General features: G+C 46.3%; 1 protein-coding gene across 1 annotated transcript in view; it reads left to right on the top strand.

Moving 5' to 3' along the window:
- TRIP11 (thyroid hormone receptor interactor 11) overlaps nucleotides 1-26,338 on the top strand; it is a gene marked incomplete at its 5' end in the record, with an annotated part of 72,984 nt that overhangs the window by 34,917 nt on the left and 11,729 nt on the right. The window contains 4 exons of the mRNA XM_089663830.1: nucleotides 6,115-6,196; nucleotides 9,824-9,938; nucleotides 15,248-15,367; nucleotides 18,932-19,073. Coding sequence (XP_089519956.1) covers nucleotides 6,115-6,196; nucleotides 9,824-9,938; nucleotides 15,248-15,367; nucleotides 18,932-19,073 — 459 coding nt within the window. The remainder of the gene's footprint in view (nucleotides 1-6,114; nucleotides 6,197-9,823; nucleotides 9,939-15,247; nucleotides 15,368-18,931; nucleotides 19,074-26,338) is intronic.

The following is a 26,338-nucleotide window of genomic DNA, read 5'->3' as shown; positions in this document are numbered from 1 at the left end:
CCCCTTTTCCTGATGACACCCGCAGTCCGAGCATCAGACCCCACCGCCACACCCCTTTCCTGATGACACCCGCAGTCCGAGCATCAGACCCCACCACCACACCCCCTTTCCTGATGACACCCGCAGTCCGAGCATCAGACCCCACCGCCACACCCCCTTTCCTGATGACACCCGCAGTCCGAACATCAGACCCCACCGTCACACCCCCTTTCCTGATGACACCGGCAGTCCGCACATCAGACCCCACCGCCACACCCCCTTTCCTGATGACACCCGCAGTCCGAACATCAGACCCCACCGCCACACCCCTTTCCTGATGACACCCGCAGTCCAAGCATCAGACCCCACCGCCACACCCCCTTTCTTGATGACACCCGCAGTCTGCACATCAGACCCCACCGCCACACCCCCTTTCCTGATGACACCCGCAGTCTGCACATCATCACCAACTACCACCACCCCCTTCTCAATAACATCCTCATTCTGAACATCAGACCACACCTCCTCCTCCTCCTCTTATGACCTCTACAGACCACACATCTGACCCCCCTTCACATCCTTCCAAGAGTACACGTGCAGACCACACATCAGACGCCGCCACCACCATCTTCACTGATGACACCTACAGTCTGCACATCAGACCCCATCCTCACCTTTCCTGGCGACACCCACAGATCTCAAAATCAGACCCCGGCAATACCTCCTTCCCTCATCACACATCCAGGTCTGCACAACAGACTTTGCCACCTTCTCCTCCCCTAACAGCATCCACAGATCTGCACATCGGACCGTGCCACCACCTCCTCCCCTGATGACATCTGCAGATGTGCACATCAGGCCCTACCATCATCTCATCCCCTGATGACACATGTAGCCTCCACATCAGCACTACCCTCCCCCCCAATGTCCCACCAACAACTTGACTGATGACACCTGCAGACCGCATATCAGAACTACCCCCCCCCCCATGTCCCACCAACAACTTGACTGATGACTCCTGCAGACCGCACATCAGAGCCCACTGTCACCTCCTTCCCTGATGACACCCACAGTTCACACATTAGACCCTTCCACTACCTTCTGTACTGACAACGTCTATGGTCTACACAGCAGACCCCCCCGAATCAATTTCACCCTTCACCAGAGAACGTTGTCAGCTCTGCGGCTCACTTTTTCCCCCAGTTTTCATACATCATCCCCCTTGTTTGTGATTGAACTCAGCTGTTTCTTCATTGGATTGGTGATTGAATCAGTATAGTTACCCCTCACATGCCGCCTGGATCCAGACATTGACATATATGGACTTATTGTATATCATTCCGCTTCTTTTTCTTTTTTTTGCACAGAGAACTTCTCACGCCTGGATGTAGAATCCACTAGGGAATATTTAAGGTCATTTAGTAATCAGGCAAACATTCCATTTCTGTCAGAAAAAAAAAAATCAAGATCTAGTATGAAAATAATATGAAACTCCTGGCCTCGACTGCAGGAATGAAATTAATTTAGTCTCGGGATTTTCTTCTTGATAAACGTGCCGATACATAAACACCGGCATCTAACTGTCATACTTTTGTTGCTTTTTTTCCCCACATAAGGATTACAGTATATTGTGCTGATTTCCTATGAATTCATACATACCGGTACATTCATTCATCTTTTAGTAAAAATAAAAACAATAAAATAAATATAATTTTTTTATTATATATGTGTGTGTGTATATGTGTATATATATATATATATACAGTGGGGATGGAAAGTTTGGGCACCCCAGCTAAAAATTTGTATTAATGTGCATAAAGAAGCCAAGGAAAGATGGAAAAATCTCCAAAAGGCATCAAATTACAGATTAGACATTCTTAAATATGTCAACAAAAGTTAGATTTTATTTCCATCATTTACACTTTCAAAATAACAGAAAACAAAAAAATGGCGTCTGCAAAAGTTTGGGCACCCTGCAGAATTTATAGCATGCACTGCCCCCTTTGCCAAGCTGAGACCTGCCAGTGTCATGGTTTGTTCTCAATCATCGTCTGGGAAGACCAGGTGATGTCACTCTCAAAGGTTTTAAATGCCCAGACTCATCTGACCTTGCCCCAACAATCAGCACCATGGGTTCTTCTAAGCAGTTGTCTAGAAAACTGAAACTGAAAATAGTTGACGCTCACAAAGCTGGAGAAGGCTATAAGAAGATAGCAAAGCGTTTTCAGATGTCAATATCCTCTGTTCAGAATGTAATTAAGAAATGGCAGTCATCAGGAACAGTGGAAGTTAAAGCAACATCTGGAAGACCAAGAAAAATATCAGACAGAACAGCTCGCAGGATTGTGAGAAAAACAATTCAAAACCCACGTTTGACTGCACGATCCCTCCAGAAAGATCTGGCAGACACTGGAGTTGTGGTACACTATTCCACTATAAAGAGATACTTGTACAAATATGGTCTTCATGGAAGAGTCATCAGAAGAAAACCTCTTCTACGTCCTCACCACAAAAATCATCGTTTGAACTTTGCAAATGAACATATAGACAAGCCTGATGCATTCTGGAAACAAGTTCTGTGGACCGATGAGGTTAAAATTGAACTTTTTGGCCGGAATAAGCAAAGGTACGTTTGGATAAGAAGGGGCACAGAATTTAATGAAAAGAACCTCTGTCCAACTGTGAAGCATGGGGTTGGATCAATCATGCTTTGGGGTTGTGTTGCAGCCAGTGGCACAGGGAACATCTCACGAGTAGAAGGAAAAATGGATTCAATAAAATTTCAGCAAATTTTGGATGGTAACTTGATGCCATCTGTGAAAAAGCTGAAGTTAAAGAGAGGATGGCTTCTACAAATGGATAATGATCCTAAACACACCTCGAAATCCACGGGGGATTACATCAAGAGGCGTAAACTGAAGGTTTTGCCATGGCCTTCACAATCTCCTGACCTCAACATCATTGGAAATCTATGGATAGACCTTAAAAGAGCTGTGCGTGACAGACAGCCCAGAAATCTCGAAGAACTGGAAGACTTTTGTAAGGAAGAATGGGCAAAGATACCTCAAACAAGAATTGAAAGACTCTTGGCTGGCTACAAAAAGTGTTTACAAGCTGTGATACTTGCCAAAGGGGGCAGTACAAGATATTAACTCTGCAGGGGGCCCAAACTTTTGCAGACACCATTTTTTTGTTTTCTGTTATTTTGAAAGTGTAAATGATGGAAATAAAATCTAACTTTTGTTGACATATTATAAGAATGTCTAATCTGTAATTTGATGCCTTTTGGAGATTTTTCCATCTTTCCTTGGCTTCTTTATGCACATTAATACAAATTTTTAGCTGGGGTGCCCAAACTTTCGATCCCCACTGTGTATGTGCATATATATATATTTATAATGGTGAACAATATCAATTACTATAAAATATATGTGATAAAATACCACTAAATGCAATATCAAAGCAGCCAGCACAGTATCGCAGGTGTCAATACATAAACTAAATAAACATACGTGTGCAGCGCTACATTCAAAAAAATACTAATAATCATAAAAAAACACATAGAAAAATGTATTACATAATAAAAAATTATAATGTCCACATATGCAAAGAAGATTTCTTTGTGCAAAATAAAAGTCCAAAAAAAAAGTGACTTCAAAAGAATTTTTCATGTGATTCCAAAAAAACACAAAAATAAATAAAACATAGAAGACTTTCTTGCAAATCCACTGTCACCAACACCTCAAAAAATACTGCCGCTTACCCAGACATGTATGACCCCACAATTAAGTGACAGCATTTATGGATTTCCCAATAGGATGGAAGACTCAGTTACTGCTGACTTAGAGTAATACGATATACTTCATGCACTGAATGCAATTGGACATCAGTAAAACCACTTTCACTGGATTTCCAAATCAAGATATAGCGCCCAAAAAGATACTCCAAATAAGTGGCCAAATGTAAACCTAAAATAATGAATTGTCCTCAAAGAGGCCAAAATCATCCAAAAAGCAAAAAAGTGTTCATGGCGCAGTATAACAAACAAAATTTATTGTTTCACAACGTAGTATTATACATACATCAAGATATACTTAAAACAGCATATCACGATATAACCAAATGGTAACGTTTCTAACCAACAAGATGGCCGCCGCGCTCCGGTGCGTGCTGATGTCACGCGTACTGACTCCTCCCAACGTGTTTCGTCATTTATGACGTCTTCAGGGGCGTATACTACTACGTTATACGATGTACGTATAATACTTCGTTGTGAAGCAATAAATCTTGTTTGTTATACTGCACCATGAAGTCTTTTTTGCTTTTTGGATGATTTTGGCCTCTTTGAGGACAATTCATTATTTTAGGTTTACATTTTGCCATTTATTTGGAGTATCTTTTTGGGAGCTTATATTTTGATTTGGAAATCCAGTGAAAGTGTTTCTACTGATGTCCAATTGCATTCAGTGCATGAAGTATATTGTATTACTCTAAGTCAGCAATAAAGGAGTCCGCCATCTTGTTTGGAGATCCATACATCCATACGCGCGTTTTTTGACTGTCACTTAATTGTGGGGTCATATATGTCTGGGTAGGCGGCAGTACTTTTTGAGGTGTTGGTAACGGTGGATTCGCAAGAAAGTCTTCCATGTTTTATTATTTATTTTTGTGGGTTTTTTTGTAACACTGTACTGCTAGGGTGACAGTATGTAAAAATATAAAAATAAAATGTAAATTTTATTAAAAATTATAATTTTTGGTTATAAACTAATTTAGGTTATTTTTTTTTTTTTACTAAAAAGATAACGGAATAAATTTTGGCCAAGATTTATGATGAAATATTATTTATTTGCAAAATGTTATAAGAAAAACACTTTTTTTCAAAATTTTTGGACATTTTCATTTACATAGCAAAAAAAATAAAAAATCCCAGTGGTCAATAAATACCATCAAAATAAAGCTTTATCTATCTAAAAAAAATGCTCAAAAATTCATATGGGTACAGCGTTACATGACCGCGCAATTGTCATTCAAAGTGTGATAGCGCTGAAAGCTGAAAATTGGCCTGGGAGGAAGGGGGTGAAAGTGTCCGGACTGGAAGGGGGTGAAAGTGTCCGGACTGGAAGGGGGGGAAAGTGTCCGGACTGGAAGGGGGTGAAAGTGTCCGGACTGGAAGGGGGGGAAAGTGTCCGGACTGGAAGGGGGTGAAAGTGTCCGGACTGGAAGGGGGGGAAAGTGTCCGGACTGGAAGGGGGGGAAAGTGTCCGGACTGGAAGGGGGGAAAGTGTCCGGACTGGAAGGGGGGGAAAGTGTCCGGACTGGAAGGGGGGGAAAGTGTCCGGACTGGAAGGGGGTGAAAGTGTCCGGACTGGAAGGGGGGGAAAGTGTCCGGACTGGAAGGGGGGAAAGTGTCCGGACTGGAAGGGGGGGAAAGTGTCCGGACTGGAAGGGGGGGAAAGTGTCCGGACTGGAAGGGGGGGAAAGTGTCCGGACTGGAAGGGGGGAAAGTGTCCGGACTGGAAGGGGGGAAAGTGTCCGGACTGGAAGGGGGGAAAGTGTCCGGACTGGAAGGGGGTGAAAGTGTCCGGACTGGAAGGAGGGGAAGTGTCCGGACTGGAAGGAGGGGAAGTGTCCGGACTGGAAGAGGGTGAAAGTGTCCGGACTGGAAGGAGGGGAAGTGTCCGGACTGGAAGGGGGGAAAGTGTCCGGACTGGAAGGGGGTGAAAGTGTCCGGACTGGAAGGGGGTGAAAGTGTCCGGACTGGAAGGGGGTGAAAGTGTCCGGACTGGAAGGGGGGGAAAGTGTCCGGACTGGAAGGGGGGAAAGTGTCCGGACTGGAAGGGGGGAAAGTGTCCGGACTGGAAGGGGGGGAAGTGTCCGGACTGGAAGGGGGGGAAAGTGTCCGGACTGGAAGGGGGTGAAAGTGTCCGGACTGGAAGGGGGTGAAAGTGTCCGGACTGGAAGAGGGTGAAAGTGTCCGGACTGGAAGGGGGGAAAGTGTCTGGACTGGAAGTGGTTAAGTAGGATCTCATGGCACACGGCTGAATACATAGAAACAATGTGTTTATGGGTAAAACTGGTTTATTTGGCAAATTGGTAAACCAGTGACTGACTTGAAGCTTTTCTGTCTTTCAGGTGAACTGAAGCAGGAGATGCTGGACGATGCTCAGAATAAGCTCATGAATCTGCTCAACAGCACTGAGGGGAAGGTGGACAAGTAAGTGACTCCGCAATGTCAAAGACCTGTGCTAATGTTCTACACAGAGACATGGTCACCTTGTCTCGGTGACCCATAGTACAAACATGCGCCTCAAAAGAGGAGACGAGCAAAACGGGTCATAGTTGAGCACAATGTATATTAAATTGAAAAAAAAAAAAGGTTACCACTAAGCACATAGTAACAACATGCATTCATCAAAATACGGCCAACGCGTTTCACCTGTGCATTTGGCTTCTTCAGGACCGTAGCTTGAATTTGAGGGAGAGTAGTGCTGCTGCATATATAAAGAAAGTACTAAATAAATGTACAGACAAACATACAAATATATAAAAGATCGACACAATTTATATTGTAGGGTACCAGGTTGTGAATCCTGACTGACAACTGCCAGGAGCTGTGCGAACAATAATGGAACCCCCCCCCCCCCTCGCCCGGCCGTGATGTCAAACCTCAAGTATCTCCAGGGAATGTTTTTAGTTTTTTTGTAGACAAGCCCCTCAAACCTCCCGTGTGGATCTCTCCCCGTCCTCCAGCCTCTCTTATCTTGTTTGTCGTCTTAATCTCCATCCTGGGATCAGAGAGATGCAAAATGTCCAACATGTTGATGGCCCGGGGGCTGCCGGCGATTGATCCCACATGTGCGTTGTTGTAAACTGTCTGCAGAGCCGAATCTTCCCAGTAAAGGAAAACAAGAATGATGATTTCCTGGGGATTGTCTGCCACTCGCTGCGCATAATGTGGAGGAGGACGGCGTCTCGTAGAGATCTGTGAGGAATCGTCGGTAGAGCGCAGTATTGGGGTTAGTGAATGTTCGTTGAGGGTTTCTGCAGATTTGTGCATCTATACGGCCGGCTGGCTCCTGTTCATCATATTCCACACGGCTTGTTCCTTCAGTCCCCTCTAACTGCTACACATTATATGCTTAGGGCTAGAGAGCTACACGAGCATGAAACGTGGGGACTCCCATTGTTGGTCTCTCGTTGCCAATCACACTGATTGGCCAGCAAGGGGTCGGGGAAGCCAGGCCAGAGCAAATATGAAGAAGGCATATCCCTCTATAGTGTGTACTTGTCTCAGTCCAGAGCACTAAGTGTCATTTCTGTCTGCTGCCTCCTTCCTCTGCTATAAGTAAGAGTCACTTCATGTTTTCCTGACACCAAAAGAAAGATGGTGACAGGGGAGGGAGCTCCAGCAGATTGACAGCCTCAGCTCTGTTCCTGTGTGCTATGTGGAGGCAGGTGTGTCCCTTCCCTCCATTGAGCTGTGCAGTGTTGTCGGGTAGCAAAAATGTGGCTCAAATGTGCATGGATAATCCATATGGATAAAGGAAAGGTTCCTTCCTTCGATTGACCCGTCCTTCCTTCCTTCCTTCGATTGACCCTTCCTTCCTTCCTTCGATTGACCCTTCCTTCCTTCGATTGACCTTTCCTTCCTTCCTTCCATTGATCCTTCCTTCCATTGATTTTTCTATTGATCCTTCCTTCCATTGACCCTTCCTTCCTTCGATTGATCTTTCCTTCTATTGACCCTTCTTTCCTTTCTTCAGTTTTTCTGATACCAAAAAAAAAAATGGTGACAGGGGAGGGAGCTCCAGCAGATTGACAGCCTCAGCTCTGTTCCTGTGTGCTATGTGGAGGCGGGTGTGTCCCTTCCCTCCATTGAGCTCAAATGTGCATGGATAATCCATGTCCATATGGATAAAGGAAAGGTTCCTTCCTTCGATTGACCCGTCCTTCCTTCCTTCGATTGACCCGTCCTTCCTTCCTTCGATTGACCCGTCCTTCCTTCCTTCGATTGACCCTTCCTTCGATTGACCCTTCCTTCGATTGACCCGTCCTTCCTTCCTTCGATTGACCCTTTCTTCGATTGACCCATCCTTCCTTCCGTCCTTCCTTCGATTGATCCTTCTTTCCTTCCTTTGATTGACCCTTCCTTTCTTCCCTCGATTGATCCATCCTTCCTTCCTTCCCTCCTTCCTTCGATTGATCCTTCTTTCCTTCCTTTGATTGACCCTTCCTTTCTTCCTTCGATTGACACATCCTTCCATTGATTTTTCCATTGATTCTTTCCATTGATCCTTCCTTCCATTGACCTTTCCTTCCTTCTATTGACCCTTCTTTCCTTTCTTCAGTTTTTCTGACACCAAAAAAAAATGGTGACAGGGGAGGGAGCTCCAGCAGATTGACAGCCTCAGCTCTGTTCCTGTGTGCTATGTGAAGACGGGTGTCCCTTCCCTCCATTGAGCTGTGCAGTGTTGTCGGGTAGCAAAAATGCGGCTCAAATGTGCATGGATAATCCATGTCCATATGGATAAAGGAAAGGTTCCTTCCTTCGATTGACCCTTCCTTCCTTCGATTGACCCGTCCTTCCTTCCTTCGATTGACCCGTCCTTACATTCTTCCTTCCATTGATCCTTCCTTCCTTCCTTCCTTCCTTCCTTCCTTCCTTCCTTCCATTGATCCTTCCTTCCATTGATCCTTCCTTCCATTGATCCTTCCTTCCTTCCTTCCTTCCATTGACCCTTCCTTCCTTCCTTACATTGACCCTTCCTTCCTTCCATTGACCCTTCCTTCCTTCCTTCCTTCCATTGACCCATCCTTCCTTCCTTCCTTCCATTGACCCTTCCTTCCATTGACCCTTCCTTCCTTCCATTGACCCTTCCTTCCTTCCTTCCTTCCATTGACCCTTCCTTCCTTCCATTGACCCTTCCTTCCTTCCTTCCATTGACCCTTCCTTCCTTCCATTGACCCTTCCTTCCTTCCTTCCATTGACCCTTCCTTCCTTCCATTGACCCTTCCTTCCTTCCTTCCTTCCATTGACCCTTCCTTCCTTCCTTCCTTCCTTTTGACCCTTCTTTCCTTCCTTCAGTTTTTCTGACACCAAAAAAAAATTGGTGACAGGGGAGGGAGGTCCAGTATAATGACAGCCTCAGCTCTGTTCCTGTGTGCTATGTGGAGAAGGGTGTGTCCCTTCCCTCCCTTGAGCTCTGCAGTGTTGTCGGGTAGTAAAAATGCGGCTCAAATGTATATGGATAATCCATATGGATAAAGGAAAGGTTAACTTTGAATCAGGTTTTGCTGAAATGAGGGCTCCCTGGGGGTGATTGGGGGTCCTGGGGAGGACTGGAAGAAACTGGCGGCTTTGGGAAGCATTTCATTTATCCTATTGTATACCACACAACCATATGGTGGGTTTACTTTAAAGGGTCCTGGGAACCCTAACATTGGACTTCTTATTTGCTCTCTTTCACTCTTTTAGATATACCTGCAAAAGCATTTTGTTATTCGTCCAGTAAATGCAAAAAAAATCTGTTGATCCCGCCAGAAATCTTGGGATCTGATCGCATTCAGCACAAAGTGCAAAGGAAGTTATCAGTTACATTGTCCTGTGCTGAGGACTACAGAACCCCTCTCCTCTGTTATAGAGAAGAGGAAAGGGGCGGAGTCCTGTAGTCCTGTTTTGTTATCCTGATCATTGTCAACCTAGGACAGGAAGCGTGTAACTGGCAGGATCGCCCAAAAATGCAGTCACCACATCCCAGAACTGCAATATATTAAACTTTTAGTTTTTGGGTCAGGATATGCTATTACTGTGTTCTTTATTATTATTTATTTATTTTTTCAGGCTGCTGATGCGGAATCTGTTTGTCGGGCACTTCCACACCCCAAAAAACAAGCGTCACGAGGTCCTGCGTTTAATGGGCAGCATCCTCGGACTAAAGAAAAACGAGATGGATGAGGTGAGTACGGCGTTCTTTGACTTGCAGTGTGTCCGTGATTATTGTGCGCACTGTCAGAGCCGCGTGCGTGTCATCTGTAGCGGTGTGCGGCGACCAGAAGGGCTGCGCTATAATGAGACAATTGGCTGCTTTAGATTGTGACCGCAAGCTGCCTTATTATTATTATACAGGATTTATGGCGCCAACAGTCTGCTCAGCGCTTTACAATATAACGGGAGACAATACAGCAACAATACAGTTCAATACAAGAGGGATAGGAGGGCCCTGATCCTGGGAGCTTACAATCTAGGAGGGAGGGGCTAGTGGTACAAAAGGTAGTAACTGTGGGGGATGGACTGGTAGGAGGAATAGAAGATTCCATTATTAGCTGAGGGCAGGATAGGCTTCCCTGAAGAGATGGGTTTTCAGAGATCGCCTAAAAGTGAGCAGAGTAGGCGATAGTCTGATAAATTGGGGTAGAGAGTTCCAGAGGATGGGGGAAGCTCTGGAGCAGTCCTGGAGACGAGCGTGGGAGGAGGAGACAAGGGAGCTAGAGAGTAGGAGGTCGTGGGAGGAGCAGAGAGTACGGTTTGGGTGGTATTTGGAGACAAGATTGGTGATGTAATTTGGGGCGGAGTTATAAATGGCTTTATACGTTATTGTTAATGTTTTGAATTTTATCCGTTGGGCAACTGGGAAGCCAGTGGAGGGATTGGCAGGGGGGGTGGAGGACACTGAGTGGAGGCCAGTGGAGGGATTGGCAGAGAGGGATGGAGGACACTGAGTGGAGGCCAGTGGAGGGATTGGCAGAGAGGGATGGAGGACATTGAGTGGAGGCCAGTGGAGGGATTGGCAGAGAGGGGTGGAGGCCAGTGGAGGGATTGGCAGAGAGGGATGGAGGGCACTGAGTGGAGGCCAGTGGAGGGATTGGCAGAGAGGGGTGGAAGACACTGAATGGAGGCCAGTGGAGGGATTGGCAGAGAGGGATGGAGGGCACTGAGTGGAGGCCAGTGGAGGATTGGCAGAGAGGGGTGGAGGACACTGAATGGAGGCCAGTGGAGGGATTGGCAGAGAGGGCTGGAGGACACTGAGTGGAGGCCAGTGGAGGGATTGGCAGAGAGGGGTGGAGGACACTGAATGGAGGCCAGTGGAGGGATTGGCAGAGAGGGGTGAAGGACACTGAATGGAGGCCAGTGGAGGAATTGGCAGAGAGGGGTGACTGATACAGAACGGTTAGTAAGGTGGATGAGTCTGGCAGCAGCATTCATGATAGACTGAAAAGGGGATAGCCTGCGATGAGGTCAGCCAATGAGGAGGGAGTTACAGTAGTCGAGGCGGGATATAATAAGGGAGTGAATAAGTTGCTTAGTGGTTTCCGAGGTTAGGAACGGGCATATCTTGGAGATGGTGCGGAGGTGAAGTCTACAAGTTTTGGACAGTGATTGGATTTGGGGGTGAAAGGACAGATGGGAGTCTAGGATTACACCTTGTACCCTGGCATGCGGGGAGGGACTGATGGTTCTATTATTGGTCTTGATGGAGAAGTCAGGGGAGGGGGCACGGGCTGGAGGGAATACTGAGAGCTCAGTATTGGAAAGATTGAGTTTGAGGAAGTGGAGTGACATCCATGCCGATTTGTCACTTAGTAGGTTAGTAATGCGAGAGGAGACTGAAAGGGTGAGGTGAGGGGTAGAAAGATAGATTTGTGCCTTATAAAAAAAAACAAAAACAACAACGAAGTATTAAAGCTGAACTCCAGGAATTCAGCTACTTTGTATAACATGCAGCCATACTATGAGTTTAGTCCAACAAGGTGCATGCCACCTCCTGGAGTTGTCTCTATTATTTACATCTGACAAGTTGCTGGAGCTCCTGGAAGGCAGCTATCGCTGTAGTTCCGTGAGATCCAAAACTGTATCTTCTGATCTCAGCTCTTACTGCAACAGAGTCCATGCAGCTCCTGTGCCTGCCCTTCCTCTCCTCCTGCCCAGTCACAGAAGCCTTTGTATTATGTGAACTCATTCATAAAATACAAAGGCTTCTGTGAATGGGCAGCAGAAGGGAGGGTTGGGCATAACTTCTGCATGTGCTTCTCTCCTCTCAGGGCCCCAAGAGTGCAATAAACCTATCAGATGTACATAATAGAGATAAGTAGTCCAGGAGGTGGCATGCACCTCGTTGGACATAACTCATAGTATGCCAGCACATGTTACAAAGTGAAAGAATTTATGGAATTCAGCTTTAAATATTTCTCTGCGTACGCTATATTATTTTCTCTCTTGTGATTCGTCATCATCATTATAAGCATTTTACACTTTCCATCTTTGTGTTGCATTCCCAGTTATTTTTTTTTTCTTATGTGCTGTAATCTGTTTTTTTATATTAGCTCCCTGTAATACTATGCCCAGCAGACTGGGGGCAGAGAGGCAGCAGTATGAGTTAGTCAGGGCTGTATTGTGTTTGCAGTACACCGTGCTGTCTAACATTGCAGACATGCTTACAGGAGGGGAACAACAGACGCTACATCATTTGCATGCTGCTGCTTTTTCATTGCCCGGTCTGAAATTTGGGGGAGGCGTGGAGACTGAGCTTCATTGCTTGTTTACTACGAGGGGCGTTCAAGTCAAACTAGGACTTTTGAGTTTATATATTAAAAGAGCAGATTTCAAGGGGTGGGAATTGCATTTATTTTTTGACATACTCCCCTGCTACATTTATACACTTTCCCCTGTGTGCAACTAAAGCCTGGAAAGCTTCGGCATAGAAAGGTTTGTCAGGACGCCTGAACCATCCTAGGACAGCCGGCTTCACTTCCTCATCATTGTGTTCGCCGTTCCCACAGAAAGATGTTCCCTTATGTATTATACATGGAGATCATATCCCCCCTTATGTATTATACATGGAGATCATATCCCCCCTTATGTATTATACGTGGAGATCATATCCCCCCTTATGTATTATACGTGGAGATCATATCCCCCTTATGTATTATACATGGAGATCATATCCCCCCTTATGTATTATACATGGAGATCATACCCCCTTATGTATTATACATGGAGATCATATCCCCCCTTATGTATTATACATGGAGATCATATCCCCCCTTATGGATTATACGTGGAGATCATATCCCCCCTTATGTATTATACGTGGAGATCATATCCCCCCTTATGTATTATACGTGGAGATCATATCCCCCCTTATGTATTATACATGGAGATCATATCCCCCCTTATGTATTATACATGGAGATCATATCCCCCTTATGTATTATACATGGAGATCGTATCCCCCCCCTTATGTATTATACATGGAGATCATATCCCCCCTTATGTATTATACATGGAGATCATATCCCCCCTTATGTATTATACATGGAGATCATATCCCCCTTATGTATTATACATGGAGATCGTATCCCCCCCCTTATGTATTATACATGGAGATCATATCCCCCTTATGTATTATACATGGAGATCATATCCCCCTTTATGTATTATACATGGAGATCATATCCCCCCCTTATGTATTATACATGGAGATCATATCCCCCCTTATGTATTATACATGGAGATCATATCCCCCCTTATGTATTATACATGGAGATCATATCCCCCCTATGTATTATACATGGTGATTATATCCCCCCTTATGTATTATACATGGAGATCACATCCCCCCTTATGTATTATACATGGAGATCACATCCCCCTTATGTATTATACATGGAGATCATATCCCCCTTATGTATTATACATGGAGATCATATCCCCCTTATGTATTATACATGGAGATCATATCCCCCTTATGTATTATACATGGAGATCGTATCCCCCCTTATGTATTATACATGGAGATCGTATCCCCCCTTATGTATTATACATGGAGATCGTATCCCCCCTTATGTATTATAGATGGAGATCATATCCCCCTTATGTATTATAGATGGAGATCATATCCCCCCCCTTATGTATTATACATGGAGATCATATCCCCCCTTATGTATTATACATGGAGATCATATCCCCCTTATGTATTATACATGGAGATCATATCCCCCTTATGTATTATACATGGAGATCATATCCCCCCCTATGTATTATACATGGTGATTATATCCCCCCTATGTATTATACATGGTGATTATATCCCCCCTTATGTATTACACATGGAGATCATATCCCCCCTTATGTATTACACATGGAGATCGTATCCCCCCTTATGTATTATACATGGAGATCGTATCCCCCCTTATGTATTATACATGGTGATCGTATCCCCCCTTATGTATTATACATGGAGATCATATCCCCCCCTTATGTATTATACATGGTGATCATATCCCCCCTTATGTATTATACATGGAGATCATATCCCCCCTTATGTATTATACATGGAGATCATATCCCCCCTTATGTATTATACATGGAGATCATATCCCCCCTTATGTATTACACATGGAGATCATATACCCCCTTATGTATTACACATGGAGATCATATCCCCCCTTATGTATTATACATGGAGATCATATCCCCCCTTATGTATTATACATGGAGATCATATCCCCCCTTATGTATTATACATGGAGATCATATCCCCCCTTATGTATTATACATGGAGATCATATCCCCCCTTATGTATTATACATGGAGATCATACCCCCCCTTATGTATTATACATGGAGATCATATCCCCCCTTATGTATTATACATGGAGATCATATCCCCCTTATGTATTATACATGGAGATCATATCCCCCCTTATGTATTATACATGGAGATCATATCCCCCCTTATGTATTATACATGGAGATCATACCCCCCTTATGTATTATACATGGAGATCATATCCCCCCTTATGTATTATACATGGAGATCATATCCCCCTTATGTATTATACATGGAGATCATATCCCCCCCTTATGTATTATACATGGAGATCATATCCCCCTTATGTATTATACATGGAGATCATATCCCCCCTTATGTATTATACATGGAGATCATATCCCCCCTTATGTATTATACATGGAGATCATATCCCCCCCTTATGTATTATACATGGAGATCATATCCCCCTTATGTATTATACATGGAGATCATATCCCCCTTATGTATTGGGTTCCGGGATTGATACTGCTTGCAGAAGTCGCCTACTCAGCATTTGCTCTGTGTAGACCAAGAAGAGTCTTTGGTTGGATGTGACTGATAAGTTTGGGTCATTTCCCGTCTCAGAAATCGGTGGATTGAGGGTGATCCTGTCCTGGTCCCAGAATGTGTACATTGTCTTTGCTGAGATCTTTCTGTGGTGTTTTCTTTTTGCAGCTGCTGGTGGAGGAAAACCGCGGTGTAACTAGGTGGGTGACTGGTTGGCTTGGAGGAGGATCAGCCAAGAGTGTCCCCAACACCCCCCAAAGACCGACCCATTCATCCCTTCTAAACAGGGTAAGTGGGTCCATATAATGCGTTTTGATTGCTCAGAAAACTGCCGAGTTCCCTAGAGCTGAGGTTTTCATCTGCCTTCCCTCTTATCAACAAAATGGCGTTTTTTTCTATAAAACTTTTCCATTTTTATTATATACATTAGTTTAGACACAGGGATGTCATCACTGGATCTCTGTGTTTCTCTATGCAGGGCAGGTGGATTGTGGCTGGTGGGAGGGACCAGCAGGACACTCACTGAAAAAAAAAGAAAAATCACAGCCTCAGTACTCCTCTCAAGAGCCCTCTGCTCTATTGCAGGCAATGGGCTGGCCCTTGGGAGGAGTTATGCAAATTTCAAAAAATGCCTCAATGGGTGGGTGTCAGTGTGGAGGAGACGAAGCTCCATTGCATTCCCACGTGTGATGCCGAGCCTCCATGACTGGAAGAACTGAAATCCAATGAATGGAAGAGTAAGGCCTGGTTCACATCAATGCAGTTTGCTTTTGAATCGTTTTTGCATTTCGCGTTGCGTTTTTAACCACGTTTCGTCTGGCCCAGGGGCAGACTGACAACTCATGGGGCCCCCGGGCAATAGGGGATCATGGGGCCCCTGTGTCCTTGCCCAAACTCAAAAAAGCCTATGAAAAAGGTGCCAGGGGCATCTCATGGGGCCCTCTACTGACCCCGGGCTCTTGGGCTGCGCCCAAGTTTCCAAATGGTCAGTCCGCCCCTGGTCCCTCCCATGTCTATAAACGGCCGTACGGGAGCGCTGCCGGAGTGGGTGGATGTTTATAAACATCCCCACGGATCCATTGCCTGTGCGCGCTCCATGGGAGCCCGTTGTGTCTGAACGCAGATCGCTGTATGGGACCTCTGTGTGAGGTCCCGATTCATGTGATCGCTGATTGGCCAATCGGTGATCACATGATTAGTAGTAAGCAAGATATCACTTCCTGATATCATTGCTTACTGCGTGTGAAATCTGTGAACGATCACAGAGATCACATGGTACAGGGCTTTCACAACAGCCTTCTACCATGTGACAAGCAGTGACCAATCACAGCTCACACAGTGTTTCTCAATGGCTGCAAGAATGCAGCCAGAGAGAAGGAGAAATGATTGCTTTTACAGCCTTTATGGGTGTTAAAGCAATCAGTGTAAAAACAAAAAAAAAATCTTCATCACCCCGACAAGTAGTACAGTGTCACCATGGTGACACTATACTGCTAGGGTGACAGTAGGTTAAAAAAATAAAAATAAACACATATTAATATAAAAAAAGTAAATGTAAACATTTTTTTTAAAATGATAATTTTTGGTTATAAACTAATTTGGGTTATTTTTTTTTTTTTTACTAAAAAGATAGATGAATACATTTTGGTCCAGATTTATGAAGAAAGATGATTTATTTGCAAAATTTTAATAAGAAAAACACTTTTTTTTTCAAAATTATTGGACTTTTCCATTTATATAGCAAAAAAATAAAAGTCCCAGTGGTGAATAAATACCACCAAAATAAAGCTTTATCTGTCTTAAAAAATGCTAAACAATTCATATGGGTACAGTGTTGCATGACCGCACAATTGTCATTCAAAGTGTGATAGCGCTGAAAGCTGAAAATTGGCCTGGACAGGAAGGGGGTGAAAGTGTCCAGACCGGAAGGGGGTGAAAGTGTCTGGACCGGAAGGGGGTGAAAGTGTCTGGACCGGAAGGGGGGGAAAGTGTCTGGACCGGAAGGGGGGGAAAGTGTCTGGACCGGAAGGGGGGGAAAGTGTCCGGACTGGAAGGGGGGTGAAAGTGTCCGGACAGGAAGGGGGGTGAAAGTGTCCGGACTGGAAGGGGGGTGAAAGTGTCCGGACAGGAAGGGGGGTGAAAGTGTCCGGACAGGAAGGGGGTGAAAGTGTCCGGACAGGAAGGGGGTGAAAGTGTCTGGACCGGAAGGGGGGGAAAGTGTCTGGACCGGAAGGGGGGGAAAGTGTCCGGACTGGAAGGGGGGTGAAAGTGTCCGGACAGGAAGGGGGGTGAAAGTGTCCGGACAGGAAGGGGGTGAAAGTGTCTGGACCGGAAGGGGGGGAAAGTGTCTGGACCGGAAGGGGGGGAAAGTGTCCGGACCGGAAGGGGGGGAAAGTGTCCGGACTGGAAGGGGGGTGAAAGTGTCCGGACAGGAAGGGGGGTGAAAGTGTCCGGACAGGAAGGGGGGTGAAAGTGTCCGGACAGGAAGGGGGTGAAAGTGTCCGGACTGGAAGGGGGTGAAGGTGTCCGGACTGGAAGGGGGGGAAAGTGTCCGGACTGGAAGGGGGGGGAAAGTGTCCGGACTGGAAGGGGGGGAAAGTGTCCGGACTGGAAGGGGGGGAAAGTGTCCGGACTGGAAGGGGGGGAAAGTGTCCGGACTGGAAGGGGGGGGAAAGTGTCCGGACTGGAAGGGGGGGGAAAGTGTCCGGACTGGAAGGGGGGGAAAGTGTCCGGACTGGAAGGGGGGGAAAGTGTCCGGACTGGAAGGGGGGGAAAGTGTCCGGACTGGAAGGGGGGGAAAGTGTCCGGACTGGAAGGGGGGGAAAGTGTCCGGACTGGAAGGGGGGGAAAGTGTCCGGACTGGAAGGGGGGGAAAGTGTCCGGACTGGAAGGGGGGGAAAGTGTCCGGACTGGAAGGGGGGGAAAGTGTCCGGACTGGAAGGGGGGGAAAGTGTCCGGACTGGAAGGGGGGGAAAGTGTCCGGACTTGGGGGGGGGGGGGGGGGAAAGTGTCCGGACTGGAAGGGGGGGAAAGTGTCCGGACTGGAAGGGGGGGAAAGTGTCCGGACTGGAAGGGGGGGAAAGTGTCCGGACTGGAAGGGGGGGAAAGTGTCCGGACTGGAAGGGGGGGGAAAGTGTCCGGACTGGAAGGGGGGGGAAAGCGTCCGGACTGGAAGGGGGGGAAAGCGTCCGGACTGGAAGGGGGGGAAAGCGTCCGGACTGTAAATGGTTAAAACGTACATTTTTGTCGCCTTTTGTGGGGATTTTTCAGCGGGTTTTTTTAATTTTTTGGTAAAAAGGGAAATGTTTTTGTTGCTGGAAAAAATAAGAACCCAAAGCACAGCAAACACTCACTACGCGTGTTTCAGCAGCTTCTCCATTGAACTCTATTGTAGCAAAAATGCTGCCTTTTGCGTTTAAAAAAAGTCCCTGACCCTTTCCAATCACGCAGCAGCTCAAAAAAGCATCAATCTGAACATGTCCCATAGGAAACCATGTTAAATGGACTGTCATGCGTTTCTGCAAAAAGTATTGGTGTGAACCAGGAATGGCCAGGCTGTGGAGGAAAGACCTAGATGGTGCTGGACGTCCCCAGCCAAAAAATAAGGCGGGCTCTATGTGACTTTTTTTTTGTCTCTGCTACGCACTGCTGTAGAGGGATTGGCACAATATGTCGCTGGGTAGCATTTATTGTGTCATCTAGAAAATGAGCAAAAAAAAATTTTGTTTTTTTATGGGTTTTTTTTTTTTAACTATATAGCAGATCTTTTTACTCTGAATTTTAGATTTTTTTTCTTCTTTAAAAAAAATGATTTAAAGTTTATTTTAAACAACTTTTGTATTCCCGCTGCAGTCATTTTCAGAGTTGTTTGTCAATTTCCTGGAGACGGAATCCCTGCCGAAACCCCCTCCCCCCAGGCTGACGATGCAGGACATAACACCCCTGGGCACTTCCAGCGGGACTCAGAGCACCAGCGGGTCTGCGGCGCTTCCAGGTAAGTAGACGCGTTTCGGGGAGGCACAAGGATAACAACTGGACTTCTGCTGGGCTGAAGAAAAGTGCAGTCACTAGAGAGCAGGAAGCGGAGTCTGCCTGTGTAATATGCAGAGAGGGATGTTGATGGGGATTTATAATAAAGATTATATACAGGCAAATCCTAAATATAAATCATGTATGTGTCAGACTTTACTTGTATGTATGAGCAAGTTACAGATCCTAGACTTCATTACAGCTACTTTTCACATTTCTCTGTATGAAATACACAGAAAAAATGCACATGCGTTGCCACATTTGTGATGCATTTGTGTTGCGTTTTCCCCGTGTCACTTCCTACTAGTCTGCTAAATGCGATTTTTGTGCCATTTCCAGTGCAAGTATGCACTGTGCTTGCGACTATAGATAAGAACATTCCTATGAAACTTTGATGGATGATGGGGTTTTTTTTAACCCTCACCTTTCCTCCCTGGTCATCCTTGCTGCCTAAGGCTAGGTTCATATTGAAGTGGTTTTGATCCTTCCATCGATCCGTCCTTCCATCGATCCGTCCTTCCACCGATCCGTCCTTCCACCGATCCGTCCTTCCACCGATCCGTCCTTCCACCGATCCGTCCTTCCACCGATCCGTCCTTCCACCGATCCGTCCTTCCTTCCACCGATCCGTCCTTCCTTCCATCGATCTCTCCTTCCTTCCATCGATCTCTCCTTCCTTCCATCGATCTCTCCTTCCTTCCTTCGATCAATTGATCTTTTCTTCCTTTGATCCTTCCTTCCTTCCTTTGATTGTTCCTTCCTTCCTTTGATTGACCCTTCCTTCCTTTGATTGACCCTTCCTTCCTTTGATTGACCCTTCCTTCCTTTGATTGACCCTTCCTTCCTTTGATTGACCCTTCCTTCCTTCGATTGACCCTTCCTTCCTTCGATTGACCCTTCCTTCCTTCGATTGACCCTTCCTTCCTTCGATTGACCCTTCCTTCCTTCGATTGACCCTTCCTTCCTTCGATTGACCCTTCCTTCCTTCGATTGACCCTTCCTTCCTTCGATTGACCCTTCCTTCCTTCGATTGACCCTTCCTTCCTTCGATTGACCCTTCCTTCCTTCGATTGACCTTTCCTTCCTTCGATTGACCTTTCCTTCCTTCGATTGACCCTTCCTTCCTTCGATTGTTCCTTCCTTCCTTCGATTGATCCTTCCTTCCTTCGATTGATCCTTCCTTCCTTCGATTGATCCTTCCTTCCTTCGATTGATCCTTCCTTCCTTCGATTGATCCTTCCTTCCTTCGATTGTTCCTTCCTTCCTTCGATTGATCCTTCCTTCCTTCGATTGACCCTTCCTTCCTTCGATTGACCCTTCCTTCCTTCGATTGACCCTTCCTTCCTTCGATTGACCCTTCCTTCCTTCGATTGACCCTTCCTTCCTTCGATTGACCCTTCCTTCCTTCGATTGACCTTTCCTTCCTTCGATTGATCCTTCCTTCCTTCGATTGATCCTTCCTTCCTTCGATTGATCCTTCCTTCCTTCGATTGATCCTTCCTTCCTTCGATTGATCCTTCCTTCCTTCGATTGATCCTTCCTTCCTTCGATTGATCCTTCCTTCCTTCGATTGATCCTTCCTTCCTTCGATTGATCCTTCCTTCCTTCCATTGATCCTTCCTTCCTTCCATTGATCCTTCCTTCCTTCCATTGATTGATCCTTCCTTTCATCCATTGATTGTTCCTTCCTTCCTTTGATTGATCCTTCCTTCCTATGATTGGTCGTTCCTTCCTTCGATTGATCCTTCCTTCATTTGATCCTTCCCTTCCTTCCTTCATTTGATCCTTCCTTTCTTCCTTTTGATCCTTCCCTTCTTCCTTTGATCCTCCCTCCCTTCGATTGATCCTTCCTTCCTTTGATCCTTTCCTTACTTCCTTTGATCCTTTCCTTCCTTCCTTTTGATCCTTTCCTTCCTTCCTTTTGATCCTTTCCTTCCTTCCTTTTGATCCTTTCCTTCCTTCCTTTTGATCCTTTCCTTCCTTCCTTTTGATCCTTCCCTTCTTCCTTCCTTTGATCCTTCCTTTCTTCCTTTGATCCTTCATTTCTTGTATTGATTTATCTTTCCTTTCTTCCATTGATTGATCCTTCTTTTCATCCATTGATTCATCATTTCTTTCTTTCATTGATTGATCCTTCCTTTCTTCCTTCGATTGATCCTTTTTCCTTCCTTCCTTCCTTCATTTGACCCTTCCTTCTTTCCTTCGATTGGCCCTTTCTTCATTCGATCGATCTTTCCTTTGATCGAGTGAAGGAAGGACCGAGTGAGCAAGCCAAGAAAGGACACAAGCAATGTTCCAGAATCGCAGCTGTAATCAAATTGATGGATAAAGGATGACCAGGGAGGAGAAGTGAGGGTTAAAAAAAAAAAACGACCCATCAAAGTTGCATAGGAATACTCCTATACTGATTCGACTTCTGTGCGATAACATAGAAGTCTGTGGGGCTGAAATCACACTGAAGTCCACCAGGAACCTTTTCAAATATCGTACAGTGCTAAGTCCTATTGATTAGAAGGGCACCATAATGTGATTTCCCTTGTCATGCGATTCTGTGGACCTGGGCTTGAGCATTTCCCACAGGTGCATTGCGGTTTTGATGCGGTTTCCATTCATTTCAATGGAGAGATGCATTTTTCACTGGCCACTACTCAGTCTTTTTTTCCAAGGTGGGGGAGTGGAGACTCATTATGATGTTCGAGGGCTTCTGCTGGTGTCACATCAAAAAGGTGCCCTTTTGTTGCATGGAAATGGCTATACATAGCAGGGTAGGGGGTGTGTCCCCACTGGTGGACAAGAAGGGGACATGTCCCCATGGATGGATGAGAGGGGTGTGTGTCCTCAATCGTGAACGAGGATGGGGGTGTGTCCTCAATCGTGAATGAGGATGGGGGCGTGTCCATGCTGGACTACAAAGATGGGGCGTGTCCATACTGGACTACAAAGATGGGGGCGTGTCCATACTGGACTACAAAGATGGGGGCGTGTCCATACTGGACTACAAAGATGGGGGCGTGTCCATACTGGACTACGAGGATGAGGGCGTGTCTCCACTGGGGGGCGAGGATGGGGGCATGTCTCCACTGGAGGACAAGGATGGGGGCGTGTCCCCACTGGAGGACAAGGATGGGGGCGTGTCCCCACTGGAGGACAAGGATGGGGGCGTGTCCCCACTGGGGGACAAGGATGGGGGCGTGTCCCCACTGGGGGACAAGGATGGGGGCGTGTCCCCACTGGGGGACAAGGATGGGGGCGTGTCCCCACTGGGGGACAAGGGTAGGGGCGTGTCCCCACTGGGGGACAAGGGTAGGGGCGTGTCCCCACTGGGGGACAAGGGTAGGGGCATGTCTCGACTGGGGAATGAGGGTGGGTAAGTGGCTCGACTGGGGAACGAGGGTGGAGGTGTGTCCCCACTGGGGAACGAGGGTGGGGGTGTGTCCCCACTGGACGATGAGGGTGGAGGCGCGTCTCCACTGGGGGATGAGGGTGTTGGCACGTCCCCACTGGGGGGGATGAGGGTGAAGCGTGTTACCACTAGGGATCGAGGGGGGGAGCGTGTCCCCACTGGGGGCACAAGGATGGGGCATGTCCCCACTGGGGGACAAAGGGGGGGAAGCGTGTCCCCATTGGTGGACGAGGTGTGTGTGTGGGGGGGGCGTGTCCCCAATGGTGTACAAGGTGTGTGTGGGGGGACGTGTCCCCAATGGTGGATGAGGTGTGTGTAGGGGGGCGTGTCCCCAATGGTGGATGAGGTGTGGGGGGGCGTGTCCCCAATGGTGGACAAGGTGTGGGGGGGCGTGTCCCCAATGGTAGACAAGGTGTGTATGTGGGGGGGCGTGTCCCCAATGGTGGACAAGGTGTGTGTGTGGGGGGGCGTGTCCCCAATGGTGGACAAGGTGTGTGTGGGGGGGGCGTGTCCCCAATGGTGGACAAGGGGAGGAGGAAAGCATAGTATTCTATAGCAGTCATGCATGCATCTCAGCAGGTGACGCCTCCTTTGTTTTCCTTTTGCTGCTGATGTCCTGCAGCCTCTTTGTAGCTACTTCTAGTCTCCATCGGAAGTCCTGTGACAGGGTGACAACACAGGAGCGCGGCTTAGCGACAGGGACAGAGCATTGTTGCCCTGTAACAGGAAGTGCCTGATCCGGGACCTTCATGGCAGGATCACCAGTGATTATTTTAGGGAAAGCTGCAAACTTTAAAAGGTTGTTTTCTAAATCCTGTCCCAGCTTCTAGGAGATTGTAGCCATCGGGTTTCCGTCTCCCTGGAGGGAATAGCAGCCAGGAGACCTTTCCTGTAGATGTATGCGGAATGGCAGAGCAGACATGACGGAACGCTAATCAGTATATTTATCATGTGGATGAGACACAATAATGTATCCGAGCAGCATTACCGCCCCATCCCGGCTGATTTATAGATCATCTCCCCAGCAAGTAACCCCCCCACCCCCACCGTCAGATGGAGAGCAGGCCCCAGTAATTGCTTCCAGAGTGTAGAAGCCACAAGAGATCTTCATTCCCCGACATGACAGGGAAAACCCAAATCTCTGCAGAGCATCTCGTATATCTTCTTGTTTTAATAGTTAAATGGATATTCCAACCAGGGAGGATATTTGGGATTTGAATGCCGTATGGAGGGCCGTGTCCACCTGCCGGCTGCCGCACTCAAAGTTCTTACCGGTCCTGCTTGGACTTTTATTATTTTTCATTTTGGTCTATCGGCGTCCCCCCTTGTAATTCAATCTGGGGTTCTGGGAGGCCCCAGTGTACAGCATGCGATTCTGCTGATCGATTTTCCTCTCTTTCTCTGTTTCTGATCGATTTTCCTCTCTCTGTTTCTGATCAATTTTCCTCTCTTACTCTGTTTCTGATCGATTTTCGTCTCTTTCTCTGTTTCTGATCGATTTTCCGCTCTCTCGGTTTCTGATCGATTTTCCACTCTGTTTCTGGTCGATTTTCCTCTCTCTGTTTCTGGTCGATTTTCCTCTCTCTGTTTCTGGTCGATTTTCCTCTCTCTGTTTCTGGTCGATTTTCCTCTCTCTTTCTCTGTTTCTGATCGATTTTCCTCTCTCTTTCTCTGTTTCTGATCGATTTTCCTCTCTGTTTCTGATCGATTTTCCTCTCTCTTTCTCTGTTTCTGGTCGATTTTCCTCTCTCTGTTTCTGATCGATTTTCCTCTCTCTTTCTCTGTTTCTGATCGATTTTCCTCTCTGTTTCTGATCGATTTTCCTCTCTCTTTCTCTGTTTCTGATCGATTTTCCTGTCTCTTTCTCTGTTTCTGATCGATTTTCCTCTCTCTGTTTCTGATCGATTTTCCTCTCTCTGTTTCTGATCGATTTTCCTCTCTCTTTCTCTGTTTCTGATCGATTTTCCTGTCTCTTTCTCTGTTTCTGATCGATTTTCCTGTCTCTTTCTCTGTTTCTGATCGATTTTCCTGTCTCTTTCTCTGTTTCTGGTTTCTTCTTTTTTTTCTTCTTCTGTGGAAGGGGGATGGGGGGTAAGTCCAGGTAAATGATTTTAACACGTTCCCACCCGGCCTATAGCAGCTTGACGGCCAGGCGGGACACTCGCCGTTGTGACTGGGCGTCATATGACGTCCTGTCAAAACAAGCCACGCAGCTGCGCGATCTGTCACCGGCTGTGTCCACGGGACACAGCTGATGATCTATAACTACACTGGCCCGTTGCCGGTGTCATGTGACCGCTGTGACCAATCACAGCAGATCACATGTCAATTATATACAGTGGATGGCTTCCTGTCACGCCATCCATTGTATACAATTATGTTGTTATTATTATACAGGATTTATATGGCGTCAACAGTTTGCTCAACGCTTTACAGTATAAATATTGTACAATATAATTATGTTAGCTGTGATTCGTCAAGGCAGTCACATGATACAGACAGGGCCAATCACAGCCCATCTGTATCATGTGATCAGCTTTGCCCAATCACAGCTAATCACAACAAAAGACTGAATTAATCCGTTTCGTTCCGTAACAATGATTACAGATATCAATGAAAGACATCGGTATTAGCAATCCTAATGTGTAAAAAGAAAAAAAAAATCCCGATCACTTGCCCAGAGTAGTTCAATGTTACTATGGTAACCTTGTGTTGCTTTGGTCACGGTGCGCTGAAAAATAAAATCGTAAAAAAAAAAAGAAAAAATTTAATAAAAAATAAAAAAAAGTAATAGAAACATTTGATTTAATACAAATTCCATTATTATTATTTTCACCAAAGAAATGTAGCAGAATACATTTTGACATAAATTTATGAAGAAATTGTATTTATTTGCAAACTTTTATAACAGAAACTGGGAAAAGTTTCGGGTGTTTTTTGTATTATTTAGCAAAAAAATTAAAAAAACTCGGTGATTAAATACCACCAAAATGAGCTCTATTTGTGTGAACAAAATGATAAAATTTGAGTTTGGGTACAGTGTTGCATGACCGCGCAATTGTCATTCAAAGTGCAACACAGATGAAAGCTGGAAATTGTCCTGGGCAGGAAGGGGGTAGAAGTGCCGGTATTGAAGTGGTTCAAGTCCTCAGTTTGTCGTGTCCCTCTCAGTCTGTGGCATGCGGTCACATATTGTGCAGCTATTTTCACCATTGACTCCTCTTCTCCCGGTAGAATTGGAAGTTTCTTCTTCACTTCCATAAAAGTGAAGTCCGGGATGAGAGCGGAGAGTCTAATCACTCACTGATGAGTACTTGGGGCACTGTAGCAGGAAGCGGTCCTTGTCCTCCAGGACCTCCTGGTTACACTGTAGCAGGAAGCGGTCCTTGTCCTCCAGGACCTCCTGGTCACACTGTAGCAGGAAGCGGTCCTTGTCCTCCAGGACCTCCTGGTTACACTGTAGCAGGAAGCGGTCCTTGTCCTCCAGGACCTCCTGGTTACACTGTAGCAGGAAGCGGTCCTTGTCCTCCAGGACCTCCTGGTTACACTGTAGCAGGAAGCGGTCCTTGTCCTCCAGGACCTCCTGGTTACACTGTAGCAGGAAGCGGTCCTTGTCCTCCAGGACCTCCTGGTTACACTGTAGCAGGAAGCGGTCCTCGTCCTCCAGGACCTCCTGGTCACACTGTAGCAGGAAGCGGTCCTCGTCCTCCAGGACCTCCTGTTCACACTGTAGCAGGAAGCGGCCCTCGTCCTCCAGGACCTCCTGGTCACACTGTAGCAGGAAGCGGCCCTCGTCCTCCAGGACCTCCTGGTCACACTGTAGCGGG

The sequence above is a fragment of the Staurois parvus genome, unplaced genomic scaffold (assembly GCF_062004578.1).
Source record: "Staurois parvus isolate SC_StPar_1 unplaced genomic scaffold, SC_StPar_1.0 ptg001780l, whole genome shotgun sequence".
Lineage (NCBI taxonomy): Eukaryota > Metazoa > Chordata > Amphibia > Anura > Ranidae > Staurois > Staurois parvus.
Note: the sequence above shows the minus strand (reverse complement) of the source record. Positions and strands in the feature narration are given on the sequence as shown.